The 25,188-nt window shown below is 32.5% G+C and overlaps 1 protein-coding gene across 1 annotated transcript; it reads left to right on the forward strand.

Moving 5' to 3' along the window:
- The first annotated feature begins 4,526 nt into the window (after positions 1–4,526).
- Positions 4,527–20,894, forward strand: LOC121244833 (protein DETOXIFICATION 27-like). The gene is made up of 10 exons (XM_041143047.1): positions 4,527–4,644; positions 4,975–5,314; positions 14,148–14,625; positions 15,709–16,250; positions 18,197–18,283; positions 18,625–18,681; positions 19,419–19,657; positions 19,972–20,090; positions 20,540–20,626; positions 20,722–20,894. The coding sequence occupies exons 1-10, from the start codon at positions 4,527–4,529 to the stop codon at positions 20,800–20,802; spliced, it is 2,148 nt and encodes a 715-aa protein (XP_040998981.1). The 3' UTR covers positions 20,803–20,894.
- The last annotated feature ends 4,294 nt before the right edge of the window (positions 20,895–25,188 follow it).

Raw genomic sequence — 25,188 nt, forward strand, 5'->3', positions numbered from 1 at the left:
CAACATCTCTCTAACTTAGGTATCGGAGCTCATTTGGGCACCCATTGCCTCCCCATCATTTGGTGCAAGTTCTCCGAGTAGTTGGTGGTGTGAAACACGTTATTTACACATCTAATCACTAGTTGGTCGCTTTAGTTATTTTCAATATTATAAGTCTTTGATTGAGATTTCGTGCAATTTTGCGCTATTATGAGAAGATGGTGGATGGCCTATGTGGGATCATTAAGTCCACATAGAAACAGGGTTTAGGCTGAGTTTAATTAGGTTTAAAACCTAAGTATTGTTGTTATTAGTATAGAGAGAACAAATGAAAAACGTGGGAGTGATATTGTGAGAGGAAAAGACACAAGCCAAAACAGAGGAGCACATCCAGTTTCAATCATATGCTTTGATCGGATTCTGTGGTCTAATTGAGTTGACATTTTGTAGACACGTTCAAAGCTCAAGGCTCTATAATCTAAACGGTGGAGATCAGATTTGGAGTAGTATTTTTGGTGTGGAAGGTTGTGAACAGTAATGCATTTTTGGTGAGGTCTTTCATAACCATATTGTTTGGTTGCCAAGAAAGTGACTCTTGAGATTATTGTTTGTTCTTTGCCTCTAGTTCTATCTAGAGATAACAATTGTATACTAATTAGTTGTTGATAGTGTATATTTGGGTGGACTACGGTCCCGTGATTTTTCCTTCAACACCAAGGAGGTTTTCCACGTAAAAATTGCTTCTCTCTATGTGTGTGTGTGTGTGTTTTTGTTTATATTTTGCTCTATATAATTACTTTCTAACAGGTTCACACAAAATGAGAGAATATTATTTTTGTTGTTTAGTAATTGGTTTGGTTATTCCAAATTGGTAGTTGATTTCTCCCAACAAAGTGGTATCAGTGCGGGATTATAACCGTTGAATATTTTGTATTTGATAATCGAAACTAATTTGAGTAGAATGGTTACTTTGAATGGTTCTAATTATCATACTTGGAAAGGAAAAATGGATGACCTTTTATTTGTGGAGTAGTTTCATTTACCAGTGTTGCTTTTGAGAAGTTTTAAAATAAATCTAATGAATAATGAACTTTGCAACATAAACAAGTTTGTGGATATATCAGACAGTGGGTATATGATAATGTTTTGAACCAAATTTGTGGGGAGACACATGTAAGTACAATTTAGAATAAATTGAATAGTTATATGCTCGGAAGACAGGAAATAATAAAATGTATTTAATCAAGCATTTGATGACTCTAAGATACCAAGATGGAACTCCATTGACAGATCACTTGGACACATTCCAAGGAATAATTAATCAGCTGGCCGGATTGGGCATCAAGTTTGAGAATGAAGTATAGGGATTGTGTTTGCTTGGTACATTGCTGGACTCTTGGGAGACATTTAGAATGTCATATCTAACTCAGCCCCAGATGGTATAATCAATATGGATTTGGTGAAAAGTAGTGTTTTGAATGAAGAGATGAGAAGAAAATCACAGGGTTCCTCTTATAGAAAGGAGGTGAAGGAGTAAAAGCAGAGGTTGGAAGAACAAAGATAATGGCAATAGCAAGTAAAATAAGTTTGCTAATGTTGAGTGTTATCATTGTGGCATGAAGGGGCATATGAATATAAGGTGAAAGGGAATGACAAGAAGAACGACGATGGAAATGATGATGATAAAGTTGCCACCACTACTACTGGAGACTTCTTCATTGTTTTTTACAATAATGATATTGTAAATATTGCTTCTCATAAAACTAGGTAGGTGATTAATAGTAGTGCCTCCATTCATGCTACACCACGAAAGGATTTATTCACAAATAATATACCCGATGACTTTGGCACTGTAAAGATGGGCAATTGTGGTTTGGCTAAAATCATTGGTATTGGAAATGTGTGCTTGGATACAAATAATGGCACGATGTTCGTTCTTAAAGATGTAAAGCACATTCTTGATATTCGTTTGAGTTTGATTTCTAAAGTAAACTTGATGATGAAGGGTGTAAGGGGATTTTCCCCCTAGGAAAGGCCCACCGGTCCTCGACCTAGAAACCCGGCCCAAGGGGTTCCCTATCAAAGTAAGGAACAGAATGTCAACCAGGGAGGGGCATCGTCTAATCGACAAGATAGATCGACCTGACACACTACAGCCGCCACAGGGAACAATATATGCACAGAACGCACGGAAAACACGAAGGACCCTCAATTCATTGGCATCAGGTCATTTACGGCTCATATAAATCGGATTAGGGGTCAAGGAACCACACCTCATTAGTGACGCTGCTGATTAAGTCACATGCCACATTTATGAAGCCGACGCAGAGCCATGCTACATTAATGAAAGTCTGACAGCAGACACCAAAAGAGAAGCATGAACTTTGAGGGAAAAAGACTATTTGCACATAATGAGAATGCAAAGTGTCATATTTTTCTCCCTTAATGTTTAGTCTTTTATACTTATTTGGTGCCTAAATATACTAATTATTCTTATATTTTTATTTAGGAAGCAAACGGAGTCGTTTAATGCAAAACGAAGTTAATTGGGTGGTTCTGGGCAGTTTTGGCACTACTTCATAATCTGTGCATAACTCTCTCATACAAGCTCCGATTGAGATGATTCAAGATGATATGGAACCCCAAGACAAAGATATATAACTTTCATGTTTTGAGTTTTGAAAGATAATGGCTGCATAAAGGCCTAAATCGAGCTTGAAGTTTACGCACCTGCACAACTGACGTTTCAGAACGTTCAGCCTTATCGTGTAATTCAAATATGCGATTTAATTGCAGATGTTTTGGAGATCTGGTGTACGAAAATTGCAGCTGTAAAACACCAATTTCCTTGTTATATTAGGACTCTATTTTATTTTTAATATTTCTCTTAATTAAATCAGATTTGGATATGGTTATTTGAGGATAATGTTTAGGATATTTTATGAGATTTGGAGAGGATTCTAAAAAGGGGGGATGAACATGTAAAAGAAAAAGATCATCATACTAGGGCATCTCTCTCCCCTCTTCTCTAACTTTTTATTCCAGTTTTCATGATGGCTTTGTGTGGCTAAACTTTCATAATTGGTCGAAGGAAACGGAAACCTCGAAATCAATAAAACTGTGAGATCTGATTTGTTTTTAGTTTTCAAGTTATGCTTTGAGTATCGAATGTTTTTCTATGCCTATTTTCATTATTGTCTTGTTTAATTACTAAGAGGCCTAGTAGTTTATTATTCGTTGCAATCTACTGCTAGATTAGATATCAAATCCGTAATTGTTTGATTCCTCTAATTTGTGAAGCAATTAAGATTTGATGATTTGCTGCGTCAGAAATGATTAGATCTTATGAAGAACGCTCGACGAAATTAAATGCAACCGCTTATGCTTGTGTTGTTTAGCTTCATCGATCTCTCTAATTCTTAAGGCGGCTACTAGATTAAACCTTTAGCGCTTGTCTTGGGTTGTTTAGTAGTTAGGGTTAATCAGATTGCTTGTTTTCTAATTAACTGCGACTAAGGAGAGATAGGAAAATAATTCCAACGGTGAATATTCAAAGTATGAATTAATATGTATTTGCATCGATGATCAGTTGTAAAATTTCGATGGTGGATGTTGACTTAGATCAAGGTTTGTTCTTTTGATTGATTTCGATACTTTAATTTGAATTGTTTCTTAGTTGTTCTTTTTAAAATTATTTTTGTTATACTCAAACCCCCCCATCCTTGTTCACATAGCATAAAACTAGGCTAAATACCCTCCGTGGGAACGATCCTTACTTGCACTACTACAGGTATTTTTAGGAGTATAGGTTTATTTTTGCTTGCTTGCGACAGCACACCAGCACCCTCCCTAGACATAGTATAAATAGCAAGCTCCAGGTACCAATGAACTCTCTCTGATCTCTAGACTCTCTTACTTATTTGCTACCCTCCTAGAATATTTACTAATTTTGACATCGGAGGTTATCCGGCCCAAGGCCGCCCTCATAAAGCCATAGTCTTTTCTACCATATGCAGAGCCCATTTTCGAAGACTTGAGTTGGTGGAGCTTGGCCCAAGGGTGTGTGAAACACGACGTTGACAAAGGGTGTTGCAACACCTTTTGTAATGGCAATGGAAGCTTACAACGGGTGCTATGGTTATAGCTTGAGGAAAGAATGTTTCAATCTTGTACATGCTACAAGCAAGGCTCTTCAATAGCATTATTAATGTTATGGAGAATGAGCTTGTAATACAATTGTGGTAGAAGAGACTTGCCCACATGAGGAAGAAAGGCTTGGCTATATTGGCTAAAAAGAATTTTATGTCTGGAATGAATAGTGCATCTTGAAAAAGTGTACTCACTATTTGGCGGGGAAGCAGAATAAAGTTTCATTCAAAAGTTCTTTTTCTTCAAGAAAGTCAGGTACTTGATTAGTGCATTCAGATGTTTGTGGCCCTATAAAGACAAGAATACTTGGCGGTTCCATATATTTTATGACTTTCATAGATGATCATTCAAGAAAGTTGTGAGTTAATACCTTGGAAAGAAAAGATCAAGTATTGGACATGTTTAAACAGTTTCAGGCCTTAGTTGAGAGGCAAACTGGAAAGAAGCTAAAGAGCATCCGAACTGATAACGAGGGAGAGTATTCTAGCCCTGTTGATGATTATTGCAGACATCAAGGTATTCGGCATCAAAAGACACCTCCAAAGACTCCTTAGTTGAATGGTTTAGTTGAGAGGATGAACAAAACACTGATTGAGAGAGTGAGATGTTTGCTTTCACAAGCACAATTGCTGGAATCTTTTTGGGGTGATTCTTTGAGTACAACTGTACATGTTCTTAATCTTACACCATGTGTTCGTCTTTAGTTTGATGTACTAGATAGAGTTTGGACTGGCAAGGATGTTACCTATGATCACTTACGTGTCATTAGATGTAAAGCTTTTGTGCATATTTCCAGGGATGAAAGGTCTAAGCTCGATGTGAAGACTTGACAGTGCATATTTCTAGGTTATGGTCTAGATGAGTTTGGGTACATATTATATGATCCAGTTGACAAGAAACTAATGAGAAGTCGAGACGTTGTGTTTATTGAAGATCAAACAATACAAGATATTGAAAAGACTGATAGAGAAGTGTTTCAGTGCAATGATGGTTCAGTTAACTTGGATCCAGTTTATTTGACAGATTTTCTAGTACAAGTTGAACACGTTGTTCAAGATGACCAACAGAGTCCAAGTGATGCAGATGCACCCTTACAGAATGAGACCCTTGATCAGTTTCCAGAACCAGAGATACCAACGAATGTTCCACTCGGGAGGTCTATTAGAGACCGACGACCTTCCACTCGGTATGCTACAGATGAGTTTGTGTTAATGATTGATGACAGAGAGCTCGAGTGTTATGCATAAGCCATGGATGACGAATATAAGATAAAGTGGATTGTCTCTGTGTGTTGTTTGAACTTGAAAAGAAATTCATACAGATGATAATGGTTTTGATATGTTAACGAAGGATGTAACAAGGAAGAAGCTTGAAACTTGTTGCTCAATTGTCAGGATGGTGAATCCTCCCACATAGTCAGGAAGGGGGAGATTTGTTGTGATGGGTTCCCTCATATATGGAGGATGGCTCATGTGGGATCATTAAGGCCACATGGAGAAAAGGTTTAGGCCCAGTTTACTTAGGTTTTAAATCTAAGCATTGTTGTTATTAGTATAGAGAGAACAAGCGAAAAACGTGGGGGTGATATTGGGAGAGGAAAAGACACAAGCCAAAATAAAGGAGCTCGTCTAATTTCAATCATACACTTTGATCGGAGGCTTCTATGGTTTGATTGAACTGAAATTTTGTAGACACATTCACAAGTCATGGCTATACAGTCTGAACGGTTGAGATCGGATTTGGAGTAGTATTTCTAGTGTAGAGAGCATTGAAAAGTTACGTATTTTTGGTGAGGTCTCTCCTAATCATATTGTTTGGTTGCCAAGAAAGTGATACTTGATATTATTGTTGATTGTATGCCTCTAGTTCTATTTAGAGAGAATAGGTGTATACCCATTATTTCTTGACACTGGAGATTTTGGTAGACTACGGTCCCATGATTTTTCCTCCAACACCAAGTAAAAATTGCTTGTCTTTGTGTGTACGTTTTTGTTTATATTTTGGTCTATTTAATTACTTCCTAACAAGTTCACACAAAGTGAGAGAATATTATTGCCGTTGTTTAGTGATTGAGTTGTTTATTCATGTTGTAAAAAAAATCGAAAAGTGTGTGCAACGGAAATGCATAAATCGGATAAATACACCGTAAATTATCACGAGTAGAGAGACTCACCCGGATTCTGAAATGAATATTCTAACCTATCCATCTATATAAGCCCTCATAGATGGAGTGCACAGACTCTGTTTAGATGTTGTGGTTCATGTTGGTTCATATGGTGGGTTAGGAACCCTCTCGATCTGTTTATAGTAGTATTGGCACGGTTTATCAAGAGATGCAATACTTAGTATATTACCATGTGAGGCAACCTTTTCAAGAGTGGTATCACCAATAACTTGTATTAAGTAAATATTTAGTATAATGTGTTCATCGTGAAATTTCTCATGTAATATTAAAATTTGTTGAAAAATGCTACGTAGCCTTCTCAAGTGTACTGCTCAAAGTTACTGCTAGTGTATTTGATTTTTTTTTTAAAATTTAAATAAGTCATTTAAATTTTTTTAACATTTAAAAAAATATCAAATGCATTAACGGTAGACTTCAGGTGTACACTTGAGAGAGCTGAGTAGCAATACCCAAATTTAATAGGATTATAATTTGTAAAATACCAAATCATTAAAAAAACCATAAATCTTATTCCAAGCTAAAAAAAAAGTGATTTTAGGCTATGATCATTGATATTTCAATCTATTTTCTCCTGAGTTGAGTTTTCTAATTAAATTTTTGCTAGGCCACTACTTTGCCAGGTCAGCATATTATTTAGATTTTGTAAAAATGTTGGTGTATGTATATTACTTCTCTTCAAATTTTAATAGGAAAAAAGGGACAAGTGACAATTGTAAAGTAAGCAGCAAGCTCAGCCCAAGTTCATAAAGCATAAGTCGACCATGAATGAATTCTTAACGTATTAATAGGCCACCTCGATGCCAAGGAGCCCAATACAAGGCCCGACATTATTTGACAACATTGGTGTCAATATCATTCGTAACAAAACCATGAACGGTTAATTAATTATAACTTCTAATATAACCCATAATTTATGTGATAGAGATTCAAATTTAAGATAAAAAAATCATATATATTTTTTGAATAATTCTTCTCATCAGTTAGTATTCATTACATACACCACACATCCTATGAAAAAATAAAAAAAAGTTATCAGGTGTGAGAATGAATAGTAATTGATGCATACTAAAATCCATATTTTTTTGTTACAAAACTATCAAAAAGCTATAAAAGCCAAAAGTTAGGGATTAGATTTTTTTTAAAATTTTTCCCTTTTTATTGGGAAAATGCTAATTACATTGTTATTCAATTATGTAAATTAGATAGAAACTAATATGAACACTTTATTTATTTATTTATTTATTTTATACATTGTTAGACAGCTTACTTTTTCTTGGTCGGACTCAATTTTTTACCCAAAAAAAAAAATTGATACCAAATTTGTGTATTTGAGATTTGTATATAGGATTTTGCTACATGCCAATCTTCTGTATTACACAGGACTACACATGTTTTATTTTTTTTTAAAATTTTATTTTTATTAAACTAATTGAGTTATTATACTCATCATTCCAACACTATATATTTATTAAGGAAAAAATATAAATATTTATAAAATTAAATATGATTTGTAGTGTAGAAACGATGAGGAAAATTTTTATTCGATATATCATTATAATTCATCTTTTATAATGATCCAAATTCCAATAATAGCAAACGAGTGGTGCTAGCCCGACAAATTCTCTCAAGAAGACTAAATACATTTTTTCTTTCATGCATTTTTTTTTTATATCCTTAGACCTTTTTTTAAAAAAAAAAAATCATAACACTATTAAAAAATAATTATTTAATCACTAAATAAAAAAAATAAAAAATATCGAGAGAATTCATTGGAACCTATTATCGGTGACTTTTAACTTTTTCCAATAGCTAAACTGTCTTACAGTTTCATTCTCCTCAACCACAACTTTGCCTCCTATTCACATCTTGACTTTATGGTTCACACAAACAATCATTTGCATTGGAATTTGAGTACTGCTGCACGCACGGGAAAGACTAATAATTTTTGTTATTAGAGGGGACATTTCGACCTTTGGACTTCGAACTGGTCAAGACTAAACTCATCGTTAAAACTAAGAGGGCTAGATTTAGGGTTAGGAGCTCTACCGACAGCCCGAGGGTGTTCAATCGAGTATCGGACCGGATATTTAGGTATACCGGCCCAAAATTCGAATTTCAAATCTGGACCAAATTTCAGTATGAATATATTCGGGTCATGACCTGAGTCGAAATCTGGATTAATTCGGGTTTTCTAGACTATACCTGATTTTTTTTTCTTTTCTTTTTTTCTTTTAAATACGTATAAAAGTCTATATTTGAGGTTAAAAGCCTATTTTTTTTTAAAAAAAAAATCCTATATTAAAGACTTTTCAAGAAAAATCCATGTTGAAGAGCATAATTCCCTTTATGTAAAAGCCTAAAAGCCTATATTTATTAAAAAAAAATGTTGAAAATCGTAATTTTTTATAAAAGCCTATATTTTTTGAAAAAAATTTCTAAGTCAAGTTAAAAAGCAAAATACTAATATTGTCAAGAATAATAAAAATATATAAAAATGAAAAACTAAAATGCATGCAATCCACTAGATATTACATTTTTGGTTATTTATACATTACATTACAAAAATTACAATATATGAATTACAAAATCATTAGCATAGTCTTCCATCAATGATTTAATCTCACACCGAGTAGCAACTTCAAGTGATCTGACTGACTGAAAGAGATCCTGCAAAAAACAAAAGTTTTGAATACTTAGAAAAGCTATGTAGTCTTTTAATCTCACACCAAAATTATAACGCCAAAATTGTTATCAAGCATAAAGCAAAGCAGAAGTTATATAAATTAATAGAAGATAATCAACAATGGAATCAAGGAAAAGAGCCAATCTCTATAAAAGCTAGAAAGTTTCTTTAAACTTAAAAGCTTACAATACCAGTTGAAAGGAGATTGTGTCATAAAAATCCAGATCTAACCCATAAAAATACTCCACAAACATTGTCATCAAAACAGGGAAACATCAAGCATCTGTTTATATCACAACTCATTGCTAAACCAATATGGTATGGAGCAATGGAATGGAATACTCTTATCTTTGGGGACAAAAGCAGAGAATCATGGCAGATGATGCTATCTTTAGAAGACCATAGGAAGCATTATTATTTATGGCATTATCATTAATTACAATTCGTGCAAGCGATAAGCAAAAATAGAAGTCAATTCCATGTTATGTCAAAAGAGAGTTATAGCTTATCCTACCTTATCCACAAAGATAGGCACAACAATGCAAGTAAAAGAAACAAAGGGCTATGCTTAGCTATCTAAATTTATACACATGCTACAGACACGAGGGTGCATAACTGTCAACCATTCCAAAGAAGAGATTTCTAAATATTTTCTGAACCCATCAAGCAATCTGCCTATAAGTCTATATATATATATATATATATATATATATATTGTTGTAGCTACCAACAAATGATATAAATCATGTACCACACCCTGTTCTCTGCATCAAAAGCATAGTCACAGCTGAATGCATCAAATACTTTGACTACATATTGACAATCCTTTTTTTTTTTATTATAAGTACATATTGACAATCTTTTCATAAGTAATATATTCGCAGGAGCAAATGAAAGGGTCAAAAAAGGAACCTTCTAGGAAAAACCCTTAAAAAACTCAAGAATCGCCAAAAGAGGAAACTGATCGAAGATCCAAATCACAGCATCACCGAGAAGATTTATGCTTCCCGTCAGCTAAACAAAGTCCATCATAATCTTTCAAATACCGAGACATTTTAACCCATAAAAATACTCCTCAAACATTCTGACCAAAAGAAATTCAAAATCAATAAACAAAGAGAAGAAAACATACCCATGGATGAAGATGATGGCACGAGGATCTAACCCATAAAAATACTCATCAAACATTCAAATATTCTCATCAAAACAAACTCAAAATCAACAAACAGAGAACAAAACAAACAGAGAGAAGAAAATATACCCAAGGATGAAGACAACGGCACGAGCATGAAGAAAACAAATAGAGAGGGTTTCGGCATCTCAGAAAAGAAAAAGAAAATGATGAGGAAATCCGGAATATCTTTGAGGTTGACGGCGAGACAGATCATGGTCACTGTTGGGGAGTGAAGAATGAAAGAGAGACACGGCAGCGGCAAGTGTTTTGTGGCTAGGGTTTCGCGTGATATATATATATATATATATATAGAGAGAGAGAGAGAGAGAGAGAGGTTGAGGGAGTGATGAGTGACGAAATGAAGTCTAGACTGTGAAGTCTGAAGTAGGGCTGTACAGAAACCGACGCCACAGGCCGCCACCAACGCGAACCAATCAGCCGCGTCAGGAACCTGCCGGAACCGGTTGGCGTGCGGTGGAAATTTCAAGAAACCGACGTTCAACGGTTCGATCTCGATTTGAAGTTGGACCGGACCGCTGAACTGACCGATATAATAAAATCTTCTTTTTTTAATATACTCTTATCGAAACGATGTCGTTTCACTTAAATTTAAGTAGAACAACATCGTTTTAGTTAATAAGTATTACAACAGATAATGGAAACGACACCGTTTGACATTAAACCAAACGGCGTCATTTTATTAAGGATGTAAGAAAAAATAATAAGTTTGAAACGACGCCGTTCCACTTAAACTTAAGTGGAACGGCGTCGTTTCGAGATGAGTCTTCTTCTTCCCGAATCCTCTTATTCCCGAATTCGATCTCTGCAACTCTCTCTCTATCTCTCATTTGTAACTCTCTTTCTCTCTCTCTCTATCTCTCCTTTGTAACTCTCTCTCTCTCTCTCGCTCTCTCTCTCTCTCTCTCTCTCTCTCTCTCTCTCTCTCTCTCTCTCTCTCATTATTCTCTCAGTAGAATCGCCAGAGAATCGACGCCGACCGAGAACCGCCTCGATCGGTGTCCTTCTCCCCATCGACCGGTTACGGTCGGCGCCTCTCCCATTTTTCTAGATGTCGGACGGCATCGGTTTTGCCCAAAAACTACGTCAACGACGATAGTTTTCACCCCTAGTCTGAAGTCAGATTTTTTCTTTTTTATACAAACCCGGGTACCAGCTTTTTAATACGGAATCTGGATTTCATACCCGGATGGCAGGCTATATCCGGTTTTCACCATGCAGGTTCCGGACCAGGCTTGACTCGGGCTGAAAATCAAAACCCGAATAACCGGGTTTCGGACGAGGCTGAAAAAAAAAACTTGGCCTGGATGAACAGTCTTACGGACAGGGGGTTCGTAACCACAACCATGTGATAGATAACTTCAAAGAGTTAGAGATAAGGCTCATAGTTGGATACAATTATCTTGAGCAAGATAACTCCTACATAATAGGAGGTATCTTCTCCAGTTTATAATAAGAGATCATGAAGGATAAGCACACAGGACTGGAGATCAGAGTTAGTCGCTATCATGCCACATCCTTTTATAAATAACTTGTTAGAGATAACAAACATTTCCATCTTCATTTCCATATACACTTGTCCTTATATTGTTACTGGCTTAAGCATTGGAGTCTACCTAGGGCGATTAGCACCGTCTCTTCACTACTATAGGTTATCCGTACGGCTGGTGGTGAAACACGTCATTTACAATTATTATTAATGAACAATACTTAAACAATATCAACATTGTTCATCTTCGTGTATCATTTTGTATTTTCCTCCATGCAAACATCATTTTTCTTAAACCTTTGGCTATTTCAAAATGTGGAATCCATCGTAGAAAAATGAGTTTTCTTTTAGTGGGTTTTAATTTTTTTTTAAAAGGAATTGTGAGATTGTATAAACTAAACTTGTACCATCATTATCTTTCAATAATATCAATATTTGCCATAAAATTAAGAAAGAACACGAGCTTATAGCAAGTAGCTTTGAGGAAGTTGTCCAAGCTCAGCCAAAGTCTAACCTCAAAACTCAACTTTAGTAGCTTTTGGCAAGAACTAGTTTGATTAATTATAATTTAAATTAGTTTTATATTAGATTTATTATTAGTTTGAATATAATTAATTATCTTTCAAATGCAAGTCTTTTCAAATACAAATATAACATCCGTATAAAAAAGTTATTTTCTTAACGTAAATCTCACCTATTTTTTTTTTTTTTTCAAAGAAGGGTTCGATAATTGTACATCACTGAATAGAATATTACTATTCCCCAAAATTGCGCAGAACCATTTGTCGTCTTCACAACATTGCATCGATCGATCCTTCGCCGCAGAACAAGTTGTTCACTCCCGCACGAAACTTCTGCATGCACCACCACATGATCTCTCTTGGCTCCAACTCCACACAAAAATATACTGCCCTGAGACCCGAGTGTGATGTTTTTCTGAGTGATCTTTGATTTTTTAATATAATTTTTTAATATAATTTTTATTTTAATATTTAAAAAAATTAAATTATTTATTATATTTTATATAAAAATTTAAAAAAATTATAATAATTATATGAGATAAAATAAAAAAATTTAATTTTATATAACTAAACTAACCTAAATATCAGAGTCAAAGAGTCAAAACCTAATTCATTGCGACCAAGTTGGCAAGTTGCAGCCACCATGACTTAAGAATGTCCAATATTGTCTTATTGCGAGCACCATGCGTCCAATTCACACTACTCAGTTACCAAAATTAAAAGTCTCTAAAATTTGTATTATATGGTTTCATTTAGCGCCCGCTTGGAATTTGAAAGAGACCGAGACGAATTCAGTTCCCTTTAATTTTAAATTGAATCTAACGTTTAGATATTTAATTATCAAATAATTAAATATCATTCCATTCAAAATTTTTTTGCATATCAAATTCATAAATTTTTTTAATTCAACACTTTTTTATATATGAGATCTATAATTTTTTTTAATTTTTTATAAATATATATAAACTTGTTTTAGATAAACTTATAAAACTCATTTTATCATTTTAAATTATTACTATTTATTCAATTTAATGCAATAACCGCCGTTACGTTTGGATAGTGAGAATATTTAAAAAATGTTAAGAATGTTTGTAAATAGTAATAAAAAAATAATAATAGAATAATAAATAGTAGGTAAAAAGTAATAAATAGTAAAAAAATAGATAAAAAATAATAATAAAATAAAAAATAATAGTGAGAATACTTAAGCTGCTACTCGCACCCAAACGTAGCCCTAATCTCAAGACGCAATCATGACCGGCCGACGGATTATATAATCTTGGCAGCACCGGCATACGTCGCAAGATAAGACTTTGCAAAGTACAGATTCATTTCCAAACATATATTTCAGGATAAGGGCTCGTTTAGTTTTACAGAAGTCAATCAAATGATTTGAGTTAAATTGTTTAATTGAGTTTTAAAAAATAAGTAAAAATGTTATAAAGTTGTCTAAATTTTAGTATTTTATTTTAAAATTTATAAAAATGGTATGAAGTTTTATATTTGAATAATAATGATTAGATAAATTATTTTAAAAAAATATTAAATATACTTAAAAAAATTATTTCTTTATATATTAATTATTAATATACTAAAAATTATGATATTTAAATTTTAAAAAAAACTAATAAAATGAATAATATAAATAAAATAATAAAAAATTGTAAACACATGTATCACTTCTTATTATTTTACAGATAATGATGGGTGTATTATTTTTTACTATTTATTTTATTTTATTTTTATTTTTGATTAAGAAAATAACTATTAATGAAGTATATATTTTTTTTAATTTTTTAATGATTAATAATTTTAAAAAAATACTTAAAAAATAATAAAATAATACATTTTTAAATATATTATAAATTAATAAAAAAATATTAAGAGATTATTCTTATTATTATTATTTTTTATAACCATTATTATCCTTACTTTATTGACTATAACAGGACTACAAGCTTTTTCAGTGCTTCACAGTGTAGTCTACCTCCTAGGTCCCACCCGGTTGTTGTCTTCATTTACTCTCTCTTCCATGCAAGCACTGTTAATTTCCAAATCACGAAAACTATCCTTTTTATATTTGTCTATGTTCTTGAGCTAAATAGGGAAAGGCCAGTTTGCTGGGATGGGAAGCAGTATCACCGGGAAGATGATGAGTATCTTGGCGATCCACTCTTACCGGAATCGTCGACAAATGATCATGAAGCTGAGGATGATGGAAAAGCCAAAGACCTTGGGATTGGGCCAAGGATATGGATTGAATCAAAGAAGCTTTGGTATATTGCTGGCCCTGCCATCTTCAGCCGCGTCGTAAACTTCTCCATGAGCGTCATCACTCAAGCCTTTGCCGGTCACCTCGGCGAAGTTGAGCTCGCTGCCCTTTCCATAGGCCTCAGCGTCATCCTTGGCTTCAGTTTTGGATTCTTGGTAATTCACTTCTCTGTCTGTCTCTTTGCATCTCTAAATTTTTTTCATCCCGATTCCCAGGTCATATAACACATGCATACATATAGAACATATTTTAAGTGTTTTAGGTTGCGTTTGATTATTGAGTTGAGTTGAATTGATAAAATATTGTTAGAATATTATTTTTTAATATTATTATTATTTTAAAATTTGAAAAAATTAAATTGTTTATTATATTTTATATTGAAATTTAAAAAAATTGTAACGATGAGTTGAGATAAGTTGAGATGGATTGATAATCCAAACGAAAAGTTAATATATGTATCAACTTCATAAGTATGATTGGGATGAAAAGATTTAGGATGTGTTTCGGTAATAAATTGCGATCACTCTATTAATATTTAATATTTTTTCATTATTTTTTACATATTTTTTAATAATAATATTATTATTTATTATTATTTAATATTTTATTATTATTTTTTTACTATTATTTATAGATCAATCGCCTCATTACTCAAGTGTAGTCTTAACATTAATGACATGTTTGAGATTGCATTATATGGGACGTAAAAAGTATTTAAATTGTCTTAAAATGTTTAAATTGCCTTAAAAATTCTTTAATAATAAAACTAGATTGTTTGAATGTTACATATTAGATTGTTTTTTCTCAAACATGATTTTCAAAATCAATGCGAAACGTAATTTTAATTTTAAAAAATACAATCAGTGCATAAAAATACACATAATTTTTAAGTAATTACAAGTTTACCCTTTAATCTTATCTCATGTACGGCACTATAACTTTTAAATAACTTTTTTTATTCTCAACAAATATAATATGTTTAAAAGTATTTTAGATGTATAATTATCAAACAGTAAATAACTAAGTAATAAACTCTACAACTATACATACCTCAAGTTAAAAATTATATTATCTACTGTAATCTCAAACAGACACTAAAAAGATATCTCTCTTTCTGAAGTGTAATGATATAATTCTTCTTGAAATATAGTGACACATGACTTCATATATTTATTAATTGAAAATGATAAAATTTAGAATAAACAGCCAAGTTTCTTTGCTTAAAGTTTGAAATTTAGTTAGGGATGGCGAGCGCGTTGGAGACACTGTGTGGTCAGGCTTTTGGGGCGAAGAGGTACCATATGCTAGGCATATACCTGCAAAGATCATGGATTGTGCTCTTCCTCTCTTCCATTTTGCTCTTGCCCATTTACATTTTTGCGGGTCCCATTTTGAAACTCTTGGGACAGTCGGACGAGGTGGCGGAGGAGGCTGGTGTGGTGGCTCTTGGGCTGATACCGTTGCAGCTAGGGCTTGTGTTCATGTTTCCAATGCAAAGGTTCTTGCAGTCACAACTCAAGCCGTTTGTGATTGCTTGGGTTTCTTTTGCGGCTTTACTGGTTAATCTGTTGACAACTTGGCTCTTCATTTATGTGTTGGATTTTGGAATTGTGGGTGCGGTTGTTGCTTTGGACATCTCTTGGTGGGTTTCTGTTCTGGCGTTGTATGGATATGTTACGTGCGGTGGATGCCCTCTAAGTTGGACAGGATTCTCTTTGCAAGCCTTTTCGGGTCTCTGGGAATTCATCAAACTCTCTGTGGCTTCTGGAGTTATGCTCTGGTACCGTACAAAGTCTCTTCTTTTATGTTACGCTCGGAAATAAATTTTATAAAATTAAATTTATAAATTAATATAGCTTAATATAATACACTAGATTTAAGAAAATGCTTAAGCCACTGATAAATTGTCCCGAGAGTTTCTACCGAGTTGATAATTTTTTACTTAATGATTAAGAAAATATTTTTTAATGAGTTTGTGAATTTTTTTTAAATGTTTAAAATGATTTAAAAAATGCTTAAGAAAACACACAAAATAGAAAAGTTTATTTTGCACTTATAGGTGGGAAATCTCAGGACCACCTTTTAGTGGTCTTAGCAATTCTCAATAGATTTAATATATTATATGAAATCACATCAATTTGTGAGTTAATTTTATAAAATTTCTTTGTGACTGTAAAATTTCTCTTTTCAAAATAAAAATACTTTTGACCCCAAAAATTATTATAAAATTAAATTTATAAATTAATATGTCTCTTAATATATAAATTTGTTTTTATAAGACTTTTCTGTTTTTATATATATATAAATTTAACCATTCTCGTTGCGGAACCGGTATTGGGATTTTCGTATATAGTTTTAAATGATTTTCCGGAATTTTACTTTTCGACGTTTCATTTCGACAAAAAATAAAAATAAAATAAAATAAAAGACTTTAGTACCTCTGTTCAACTCCGAATACATTTTTGCAGGAAAAATGCAACGTGGTATCTCTATCGCCTAATTAACTGCCCAATTTAGAAAGTAGATACGAGAACAATTTCTAAACTACAAAATTATTAAAAACGCAACAACTTAAAAAAACCTAAATAATAAAAGAAAAAAAAAACTAAGAACCAAATATTTTATAAAAAACCTAGATTAAAATTAAAAACGTAAATAACATTAGACAATCATAAAGTTTGAACTTACAACATTAGGAATTTTATTTTAATTTTTAGCACTTCAATACTAAGAAACACAATTTCTAATTTTTATTTCTTAAGTTCCAATTTTTTAAATATATTCGGTTCTTATATTTTTCCTTTGATATTTTTATTCAAAGTAATTATTTGTTTATTTTTTGGATTTGTTAAAAACTAGTTTTTCTATTATTTTAGTGGGCGATTGAAAAGTCTGAAATGGCGATAGAGATGCCAGCTGCCATGCATATTTTGATTGGTTACCAACTACCAAGTATACCCTAGGCCATGTGACGATTTTTTTATTATAAAACTTGATGGGAGATTGATGGAGATAGTAAGATACTCGTTTATTTTCTGTACGTATAACGAATTGAGATAAAAGTTAAAAATTAAATAAAATATTATTAGAATATATTATTTTAATATTATTTTTATTTTAGGATTTAAAAAAGTTAAATTATTTATTTTATTTTGTATGAAAATTTGTAAAAATTATAATGATTAGATAAAATAAAAAGTTTTATAAAAGTGAACGGATACTTAAAATAGATGCAAATTTCTTGAAATCCAGGGATATATTGTATTAAAAGCGAAAATTTTAGAAATCTTTTGAAAATCAATGAAAATATTATATAGCTATTATTTTACAGTTAAAGTTAAACTCAATGATTGTGATCAACATTATCTTATAAATAAAGATTTTCTCCTAACTAAGTCGGAGGAAATTCATTACAATTATTGATTAAATTGATATGTATCTTTAAGTTATGATGGGTGGTAATATGTAGTAAATTGGGTTGGGAAAAATGTTCTAACCCATTTTGAATGAAAGTTTTGTCTCGTTTCTATTAGACCAGGAAAACAATAACCAGGAGATGATGAAGATGAGATGTTTGTGCAATAAGACTACTTACAAGTTCTTTTTTGGTCTCTTTCTTAGAACATATATATCTGCAAAATTCAGTTGTTTTATTACATCTGATGGACCTCGGATTGTCTGTCTTTAATTGCCTGGTGATATATATATATATATATATATATACAGCTTGGAGAGCTGGTACTACACAATAGTGGTCTTGATGACTGGGTACTTGAAGAATGCCACCATTGCTGTGGATGCCTTGTCAATCTGGTATGAGATTTTCATTCACCCACTATCTTGTTTTGTATAGATTCGTAAACGTAAAGTCTTTCATCTTTTCTTGTTATGGCATCATGATCACGACGCTGTAAATTCATCATTATTTTTATCATCATCTTTCCATTCTTTCTTGATATATATGACATGATCAAATAATTGACAAATGAGTGAAAAGTAACAAAAAGTCATGATCTAATCATTTGATGTTGCGTGCATGCGTTAAGATCAGATGATGAAAGCATGCATGCGATAAAGAAAGATCATGCATGGATGATAAAAGGATGAAGAATAACATCTGATCTCTCTTTATTCTTAATTCTCTTTGCACGCAGCACAAACATCAATGGGTGGGAGATGATGATCCATTTGGGTTTCTTTGCCGGTGCTGGGTACGGCCATTTTCCACCCCTTCTGATCACTTGTACTCAAATGCTACAGTAAACTCAAAAGATTGCATACATGGTAACATTAATAACGATGGTACGGTCTATGCATATAGATGGCAATATGAGAGTAGTTTTTTTCCTGGCGTTTAAGAAAGCTATATTAAACAATAAAACCTAACATGCATGAATATTGTCAAAGTATACTTACACCAAGAGCCGATTGTCATGTGAACTCTTAAGTTGATGATCTTATGAGCTAATTATGAGCTGGAATGATTAATTAATGAATAATCATCAACTAATTTTGTGTTTTTTTCCTTATTTTTTGTTTGTATTTTTCAGAACTAGATTAAGTTTTTCTTTTGAGCGGTGAAAAAATTAATAATTCACCATATGATGAATTTAGGATATAAGACTTTATTTGTACATATCTCGTTGGCTCGACAAGAAAGAAATGAATATTATATATAGCATTCACTTCATGTATCAAAACCTTAATTACTTCCGCTCAACATCTTGATTCATAAGTTTTTATCCGGTCGTGAGCCTCTGATCATATCCTTGCGTTTTGTATTAAAAAGGCGGCATCAATCTCCGGTAGTGCCCATGGCCTTTGCAAAAACTTTTATACTTGTGCATGGAAATTGGTAGAAGTAGTCGTTATTGTTGATTAATTATAGGATCATATTAAGTGGAACTACGTATATTGCAAAGCTTAATGCTTGTCTTGTAATTGGCAGAGTAAGGGTGGCTAATGAACTGGGAGCCGGTAATGGCAAAGCAGCAAGATTTGCAACTATCGTGGCTGTCTCCTATTCTGCTGCTATTGGACTCTTTTTCTGCATACTAATCTTGATACTCCATGACAAAGTCGCATACATATTCACGTCTAGTGCTGAAGTCCTCCAAGCAGTTGATAAGATGTCATATCTCTTAGGGATCACAATTCTACTTAACAGTGTTCAACCGGTTTTATCAGGTGAGTTTCTTTTACTAACCCCTTAATCCTAACGTAGTTGGAGATTTTTTAGAGATATGACATATTTTGAAAAGATGTAGGTTATTATATTCATAATGTATCTTACAATCCCGGCCCATCATGTATACGTCAGATTCTCCCTTAATAAGTGGACCTAATACATGAAATATTTTGATTGAAGTGGCCGAGTGAAGATCAGTTAGGGTTCAAATTAAAGACCTCTTATTTATTCCAAAAGTTTAAGCTAATAGGAAGATGTAAATTATTATATTTGTAATATGCGAAATCATAATATTTTCTTTCACTATTGATAGGGGTGGCTGTTGGATCGGGATGGCAAGCATTTGTTGCATATATAAATCTTGGGTGCTACTACATTATTGGACTTCCTCTTGGATTTCTAATGGGATGGGCCTTTGACTTTGGTGTCATGGTATGTTTAGCTACCACATCTTGGTCCTTCGAACAGGAAATCTGCACACATTTAGACAAGTATTTGTTAAAAATTTATCATGATGATGATGATCATCATCGACCAGTCAAGCAATTAATCAATCGACACTTTACTATAGGGAATATATATTATTACAAGAAAACTACTTATTTGTGACTAGTTATTTTTAGTTAAAATGATTATTTTCTGCTAAAATAAGTCTATTTTGTTACAAATAGTTATTATTGTTGCAAATAATTCGTCACAAATATTTGATTTTTTTGTATCCAAAGAATGAAAAAATAAGTGCAAACACATATTGGAGGGGAAAAAAAACACAAATGCTATCTATCTTCCACTAGCTTATAAACATGTGGACATTTCCCTTTTCCATTTGAGCAAGTTGTCAAAATATGTTTAATGCTTATATATGCAAGTTGGTGTAACAGGGTATTTGGGGAGGGATGATATTTGGGACTGCCATTCAAACTTTAATATTGGCCATCATAACAATTCGAAGCGATTGGAAGAAACAAGTAGGCTTACAAAAACTTTCTTTAAATAATTTGTATCCTGATCTGCACATATATAACTTGATATAGAAGTTTTGAATCTGTACATTGATTTGCAGGCAAAGGACGCTAGCAAGCATGTAACTAAGTGGTCAAACCCTAAACCGGAACCGAATGATCAACATGATGTTCAACATTAATTAACAAAATCGCTAATGGTTTTGTGCATGTTCCATTTCTTATTCATCAACATATATACATTTTTCTAACGTTCGATCGAGTTTCATTTTTATTTTTGACATGTTTCATGAATGTGTCATGGGATTGTGATCATAGATCAAATATGTTAATCACCCAGATTCTGGATATAAAACATCCATCTAATTAATTTGATGGAGTACGGATGTGAACAACAGTACTTGCATGTTATATAGATCAAAAGGTTGAAAAATGAAAATCTTTAAATTTCTCTTACCTACAAAGCTTTAATTAGCTGCATTAGAAGTAGTATAGATTGTACGTTGAATTACTCTTTCAATACACGTGCTAGTAATATGCTACATAGACAACTAATTTTATCGAGTTTACATGTAGATATCTTGATCGGTTGAATTTTATATGTTTTCGTATGTTTCTTTGACACGATATATATATATATATATAATGATAGATATAGTCATGAATATGCATGTCACATAATCATTTTAAAAAAAGTGAATAAATACGGATTTACATGAAAATAAAATTAATTTTTTAATAGTAGATTTTATTTTTTTTCAAAATGATTGCACAACGCTTACGTATTTTACGACTGTATGTAGCATTAGATTATATATATATATATATATATATATACATATATTAATTGAAAGATCGCATGCAACAAACCTTTCGGAGGATATATTATTTAGACTTTCTTAGCCTGACCACGAGCAATTAAGTTTGTTTTCCATCGTTATATATAAGTGTTCATTTCGTTGTCCATTTACTTTTGTTTTCTTATTGTTATGTACTTCTTCAACATGGCGAGGATTCAAATCTTCAAGGCTTCCCACTTCATGTGGATGCTTCATTCTAAATTATTTTTAGAGTGAAGATAATCATTGAAGCCTATCAGTAATATTAAATAAAGTCATGAGTTGTGCAAACATAACACACTCCTTTAGAAAAAGGGCAGCCAATACTATTAAAGAATTAATTTTTTCAAGTAAGTTTCATATTTACTCATATTTTTTTAAAAATAGTATACGTCGCTTACACATTTTATGACTGTAAATATTATTTATCCTTTTTAAAATAACGAATATTGATTTATTTTATGACAAAAAGATGTGTATAATTTAACGTAACAAATCAATCTTCTAAGCTTTGGTTTTGTAATCCAAAACCAAAATACTTCTTTTGAGCCACATGTTTAATTCCCCTACCAATGAGCTCATTGCATGCGACAAGACAAAACTCTGGGAAAAACCAGCTCGTAACATTCCTAGATTCTTCTTCACATGTAATTCTTTTTTCAAACATGCTTAGGAAAATGGGTCCAAGCAAGTACCAACTTTTTTTCCCCGAAAGGGATCGGTCCAAGAAAAATCTACTATTCAAATTATATGTATATTGCACGCACTTTCGGCCAATGTTCAATGGTCACCAATTAACGCGGTTTAATATTTCATACTTCAAGTCGACAATGACAAGTTGACAACTGCTTTTTTTATTTCAAGTTGATAAGAACAACATAATTTAACCAATAATTCAAAAAGTTTGGTAGAAATTTGCTCAACATTAATGTAAAATCTGATTAGTTAGGCCGACATACTATCATCTAATGCTACATTACGAGATGATGAGAGGATAAAAAGAAAAAAGATGATAAATAAATTTACTCTAATTAAAAATAAAAAAACACTTTAAGATGTATTAAGATTATAAAATTATTTTTATTATAAAATAAATCAACATGTCATATAAAAATATCAGTTTATAAATTTATTTTTATAGTATCTTTTAGTGATTGTATTACTTCTAATATATATATATATATATATATATATTATATCTTTAAAGGGTTATACTCATAGAAGCTTATATATAGCTAGCCAAGGATAGTGTAAATGAAAATGAACACGTCGATCTCAATTTGAGTCTGATTGTTATAGTAGATGAGACTTTTGTAAAATTAATTTTGACTTAAAAGAATAATAAATGGCTAATATTAATTGACAGATTCAATTTAAGCTTATCTATTACAGAAATGTTAAAAGATATGTTTTATATCTAATAAAGAGAAATGTATCCAAAAGTGTTTACATTATATACTATTTATGTGACATAATTTAATTTAGAGTTCTTCTAAAGAGTAACTACAGTAATAGTGCACATATTACACACCCTATGTGATTATTTTTTCCTTTTTACTCTTTTTTTTTTATTATTATTTAAAAAAACAAAACGTGCGTTTTGATTCTATTTTCTCTTTCCCATTCGAATTTCAGAGCCTCGCGAAATACCTCCTCCCTCGCCTGCGTCGCGTCACCTTCCTCTGCCCAGCACCACCCGGCGACGTCTTCTCTCTGTCCAACGAACCCAGCTACACTCCTTAGTCTGCCCAGTGTTCGGCCGTACCATGCACCCCAAGCGTAAAGCCGATCAAGAGCTCCCTCTCATTCTCTCTGCTCAGGTGAAGCTCGGTGGCTCCACCTTTCTCATCTTTGACTCTGCTGCTCCGTAAGCCTCTCTTTCTCTCTCTCTCTCTCGTTCTCGCTGCGTATATACTTTTTTCCAACATTCTTGTTTGTGCGTGTAAAGTGTCACTTTACTTTGAATTTGTAGGCTTCAGAGGCAGTTTTTTTGCATTTTAATGGATCTCATGCAATTTTGTGTTAGCTTTTTACGATTTTTACTTTAGAATATACTTGATTTCTCTGGTTTTAGATACTCGTTCATATGCATGGCTCCTTATTTCATACGTTTTTCGCGTCTTGATCGCAACGTTATAGTACTATAGATCTCCATCTCTGGCTGGTTGTTCTGTGTCACTTCTTTAGCTTTCTTGCCATTATTTTTATCCAGTTATTTTTTTCCATTTTTGTTGCCATTAGATGCCTGTGTCCTTTCTACTGACTTGGTCAAATACGTAATTTACTGGTGTTTTTTTTTTTTTTTCCGGACTCTCGCTTCTGATCAAGTTTTGATCTCCGTTATCTTTTAAATGTTTTTGTCACTTAGTCATGTGTGTTGTTCGTTTTCGATCCTCAATGTATGTTTAAGTCCGTTTGCTTTCTTTCTGAATCTTTTAGACCTTTTATTTTGAAGTTTTTGCTCCTATATGGTCTATCATTTTTTAGAATCTGTTGTTTATGGCTTTTGATTTTGATCTTGTCTCTGCTTTTTTATGCTGGAAGAAGCAAAAGATATCAACCTCAACGATATTAATATTTTCACTTAGAGAACTTGAATGTTGTGCTTTTCAATCCTCCGATATTAAACAAACGTGCTTTCGAAGAATGAATGGTGGTGGGGTTATTCTATTAATAGTTGACGCCCCTTTCCTAATTTCAATGGATTTGGTTGTATACAGGAAATAGATTCAATAACTATGGTGTATTGTAGGAATAAACAGAGTTGCTCATAACGTGTTTGACAAAAAGTTGAAGAGAAAAACCAACTAACTCAATGAGGCAAGATCACGTCGTTATTTATTTTGTTATTTATTTATTTTTAAAAAAATAATTTTAAAAAGTGTTTAAGTTATTTTTAAAAAAAAAAAAAAAATCTTTGCAGTTTAAACATGATATCATAATTTTTTTTAAAAAAAAAAGTCCTATAAAAACTGGATCATGGATTGATTCTTCATTTTCCTTTTCACTCCCTTTCACTTTCTTATGGTTGTATCTGAATGCAGTTGAAGAAGATTTACAAGTTATGCCTATACAATGGGCGGCTACAACTTTAACCATGGTGCTGGAATGACAGAGGATTCACTGAAGATGTTACTCTTTTTGCAAAGATTTTGATTGAATCTCAAAATGTCCATTCATGTTATGTATTTAGATAGCCACAATATTTGTATAATTGGAATGATCCTGAAGTTATGGGAATCTGTTATTTTACTTGATGACATTTATTTCATGAACATGTGGTTAATTTCAAAAGATGCACTCATGAACATGATTTGATGAAACCCATGTATGTAAATTGTATGTCATTAAATTAACACGTGTAATGATAGAGCACATTCATGTGCTAAACAGAGCAAGGACTTGGGTTTTCTAGACTCTAAAATAGAGCACGTTCATGTGTGAAACTAGCCAACACTAATAATCACAGCAAATTAGTTGACTAGCATAAGTGAATCTTTACAAATTAGAATGAGCCAGACATGTCTGCGCTGAAGCTATACAGAAACATTTGGCAGAAACATTAACTCCTATTGTATTTTAATTATGGGAATATAAGCTAAGCACAACAGCTACCCATTTTCACTTTTGAACTGGCCTCGTGCTTCTTCACTTTTGATCTCCCCATTTTCTTTCCAACAAAGATTCCTAACTTCATGGGTTGTAAATAATGCTCATGTAATCAGAAGT

Source organism: Juglans microcarpa x Juglans regia, chromosome 8S (genome assembly GCF_004785595.1).
Source record: "Juglans microcarpa x Juglans regia isolate MS1-56 chromosome 8S, Jm3101_v1.0, whole genome shotgun sequence".
NCBI classification, from domain to species: domain Eukaryota; kingdom Viridiplantae; phylum Streptophyta; class Magnoliopsida; order Fagales; family Juglandaceae; genus Juglans; species Juglans microcarpa x Juglans regia.

Coding starts and splice junctions, on each gene's coding strand:
- LOC121244833 (XM_041143047.1), top strand. CDS start 4,527: ATGTTTAAACAGTTTCAGGCCTTAGTTGAGAGGCAAACTGGAAAGAAG. Junction 5,315..14,147: donor GACCGACGACCTTCCACTCG/GTATGCTACAGA, acceptor TGACTATAACAG/GACTACAAGCTTTTTCAGTG. Junction 18,682..19,418: donor GGTTTCTTTGCCGGTGCTGG/GTACGGCCATTT, acceptor TGTAATTGGCAG/AGTAAGGGTGGCTAATGAAC.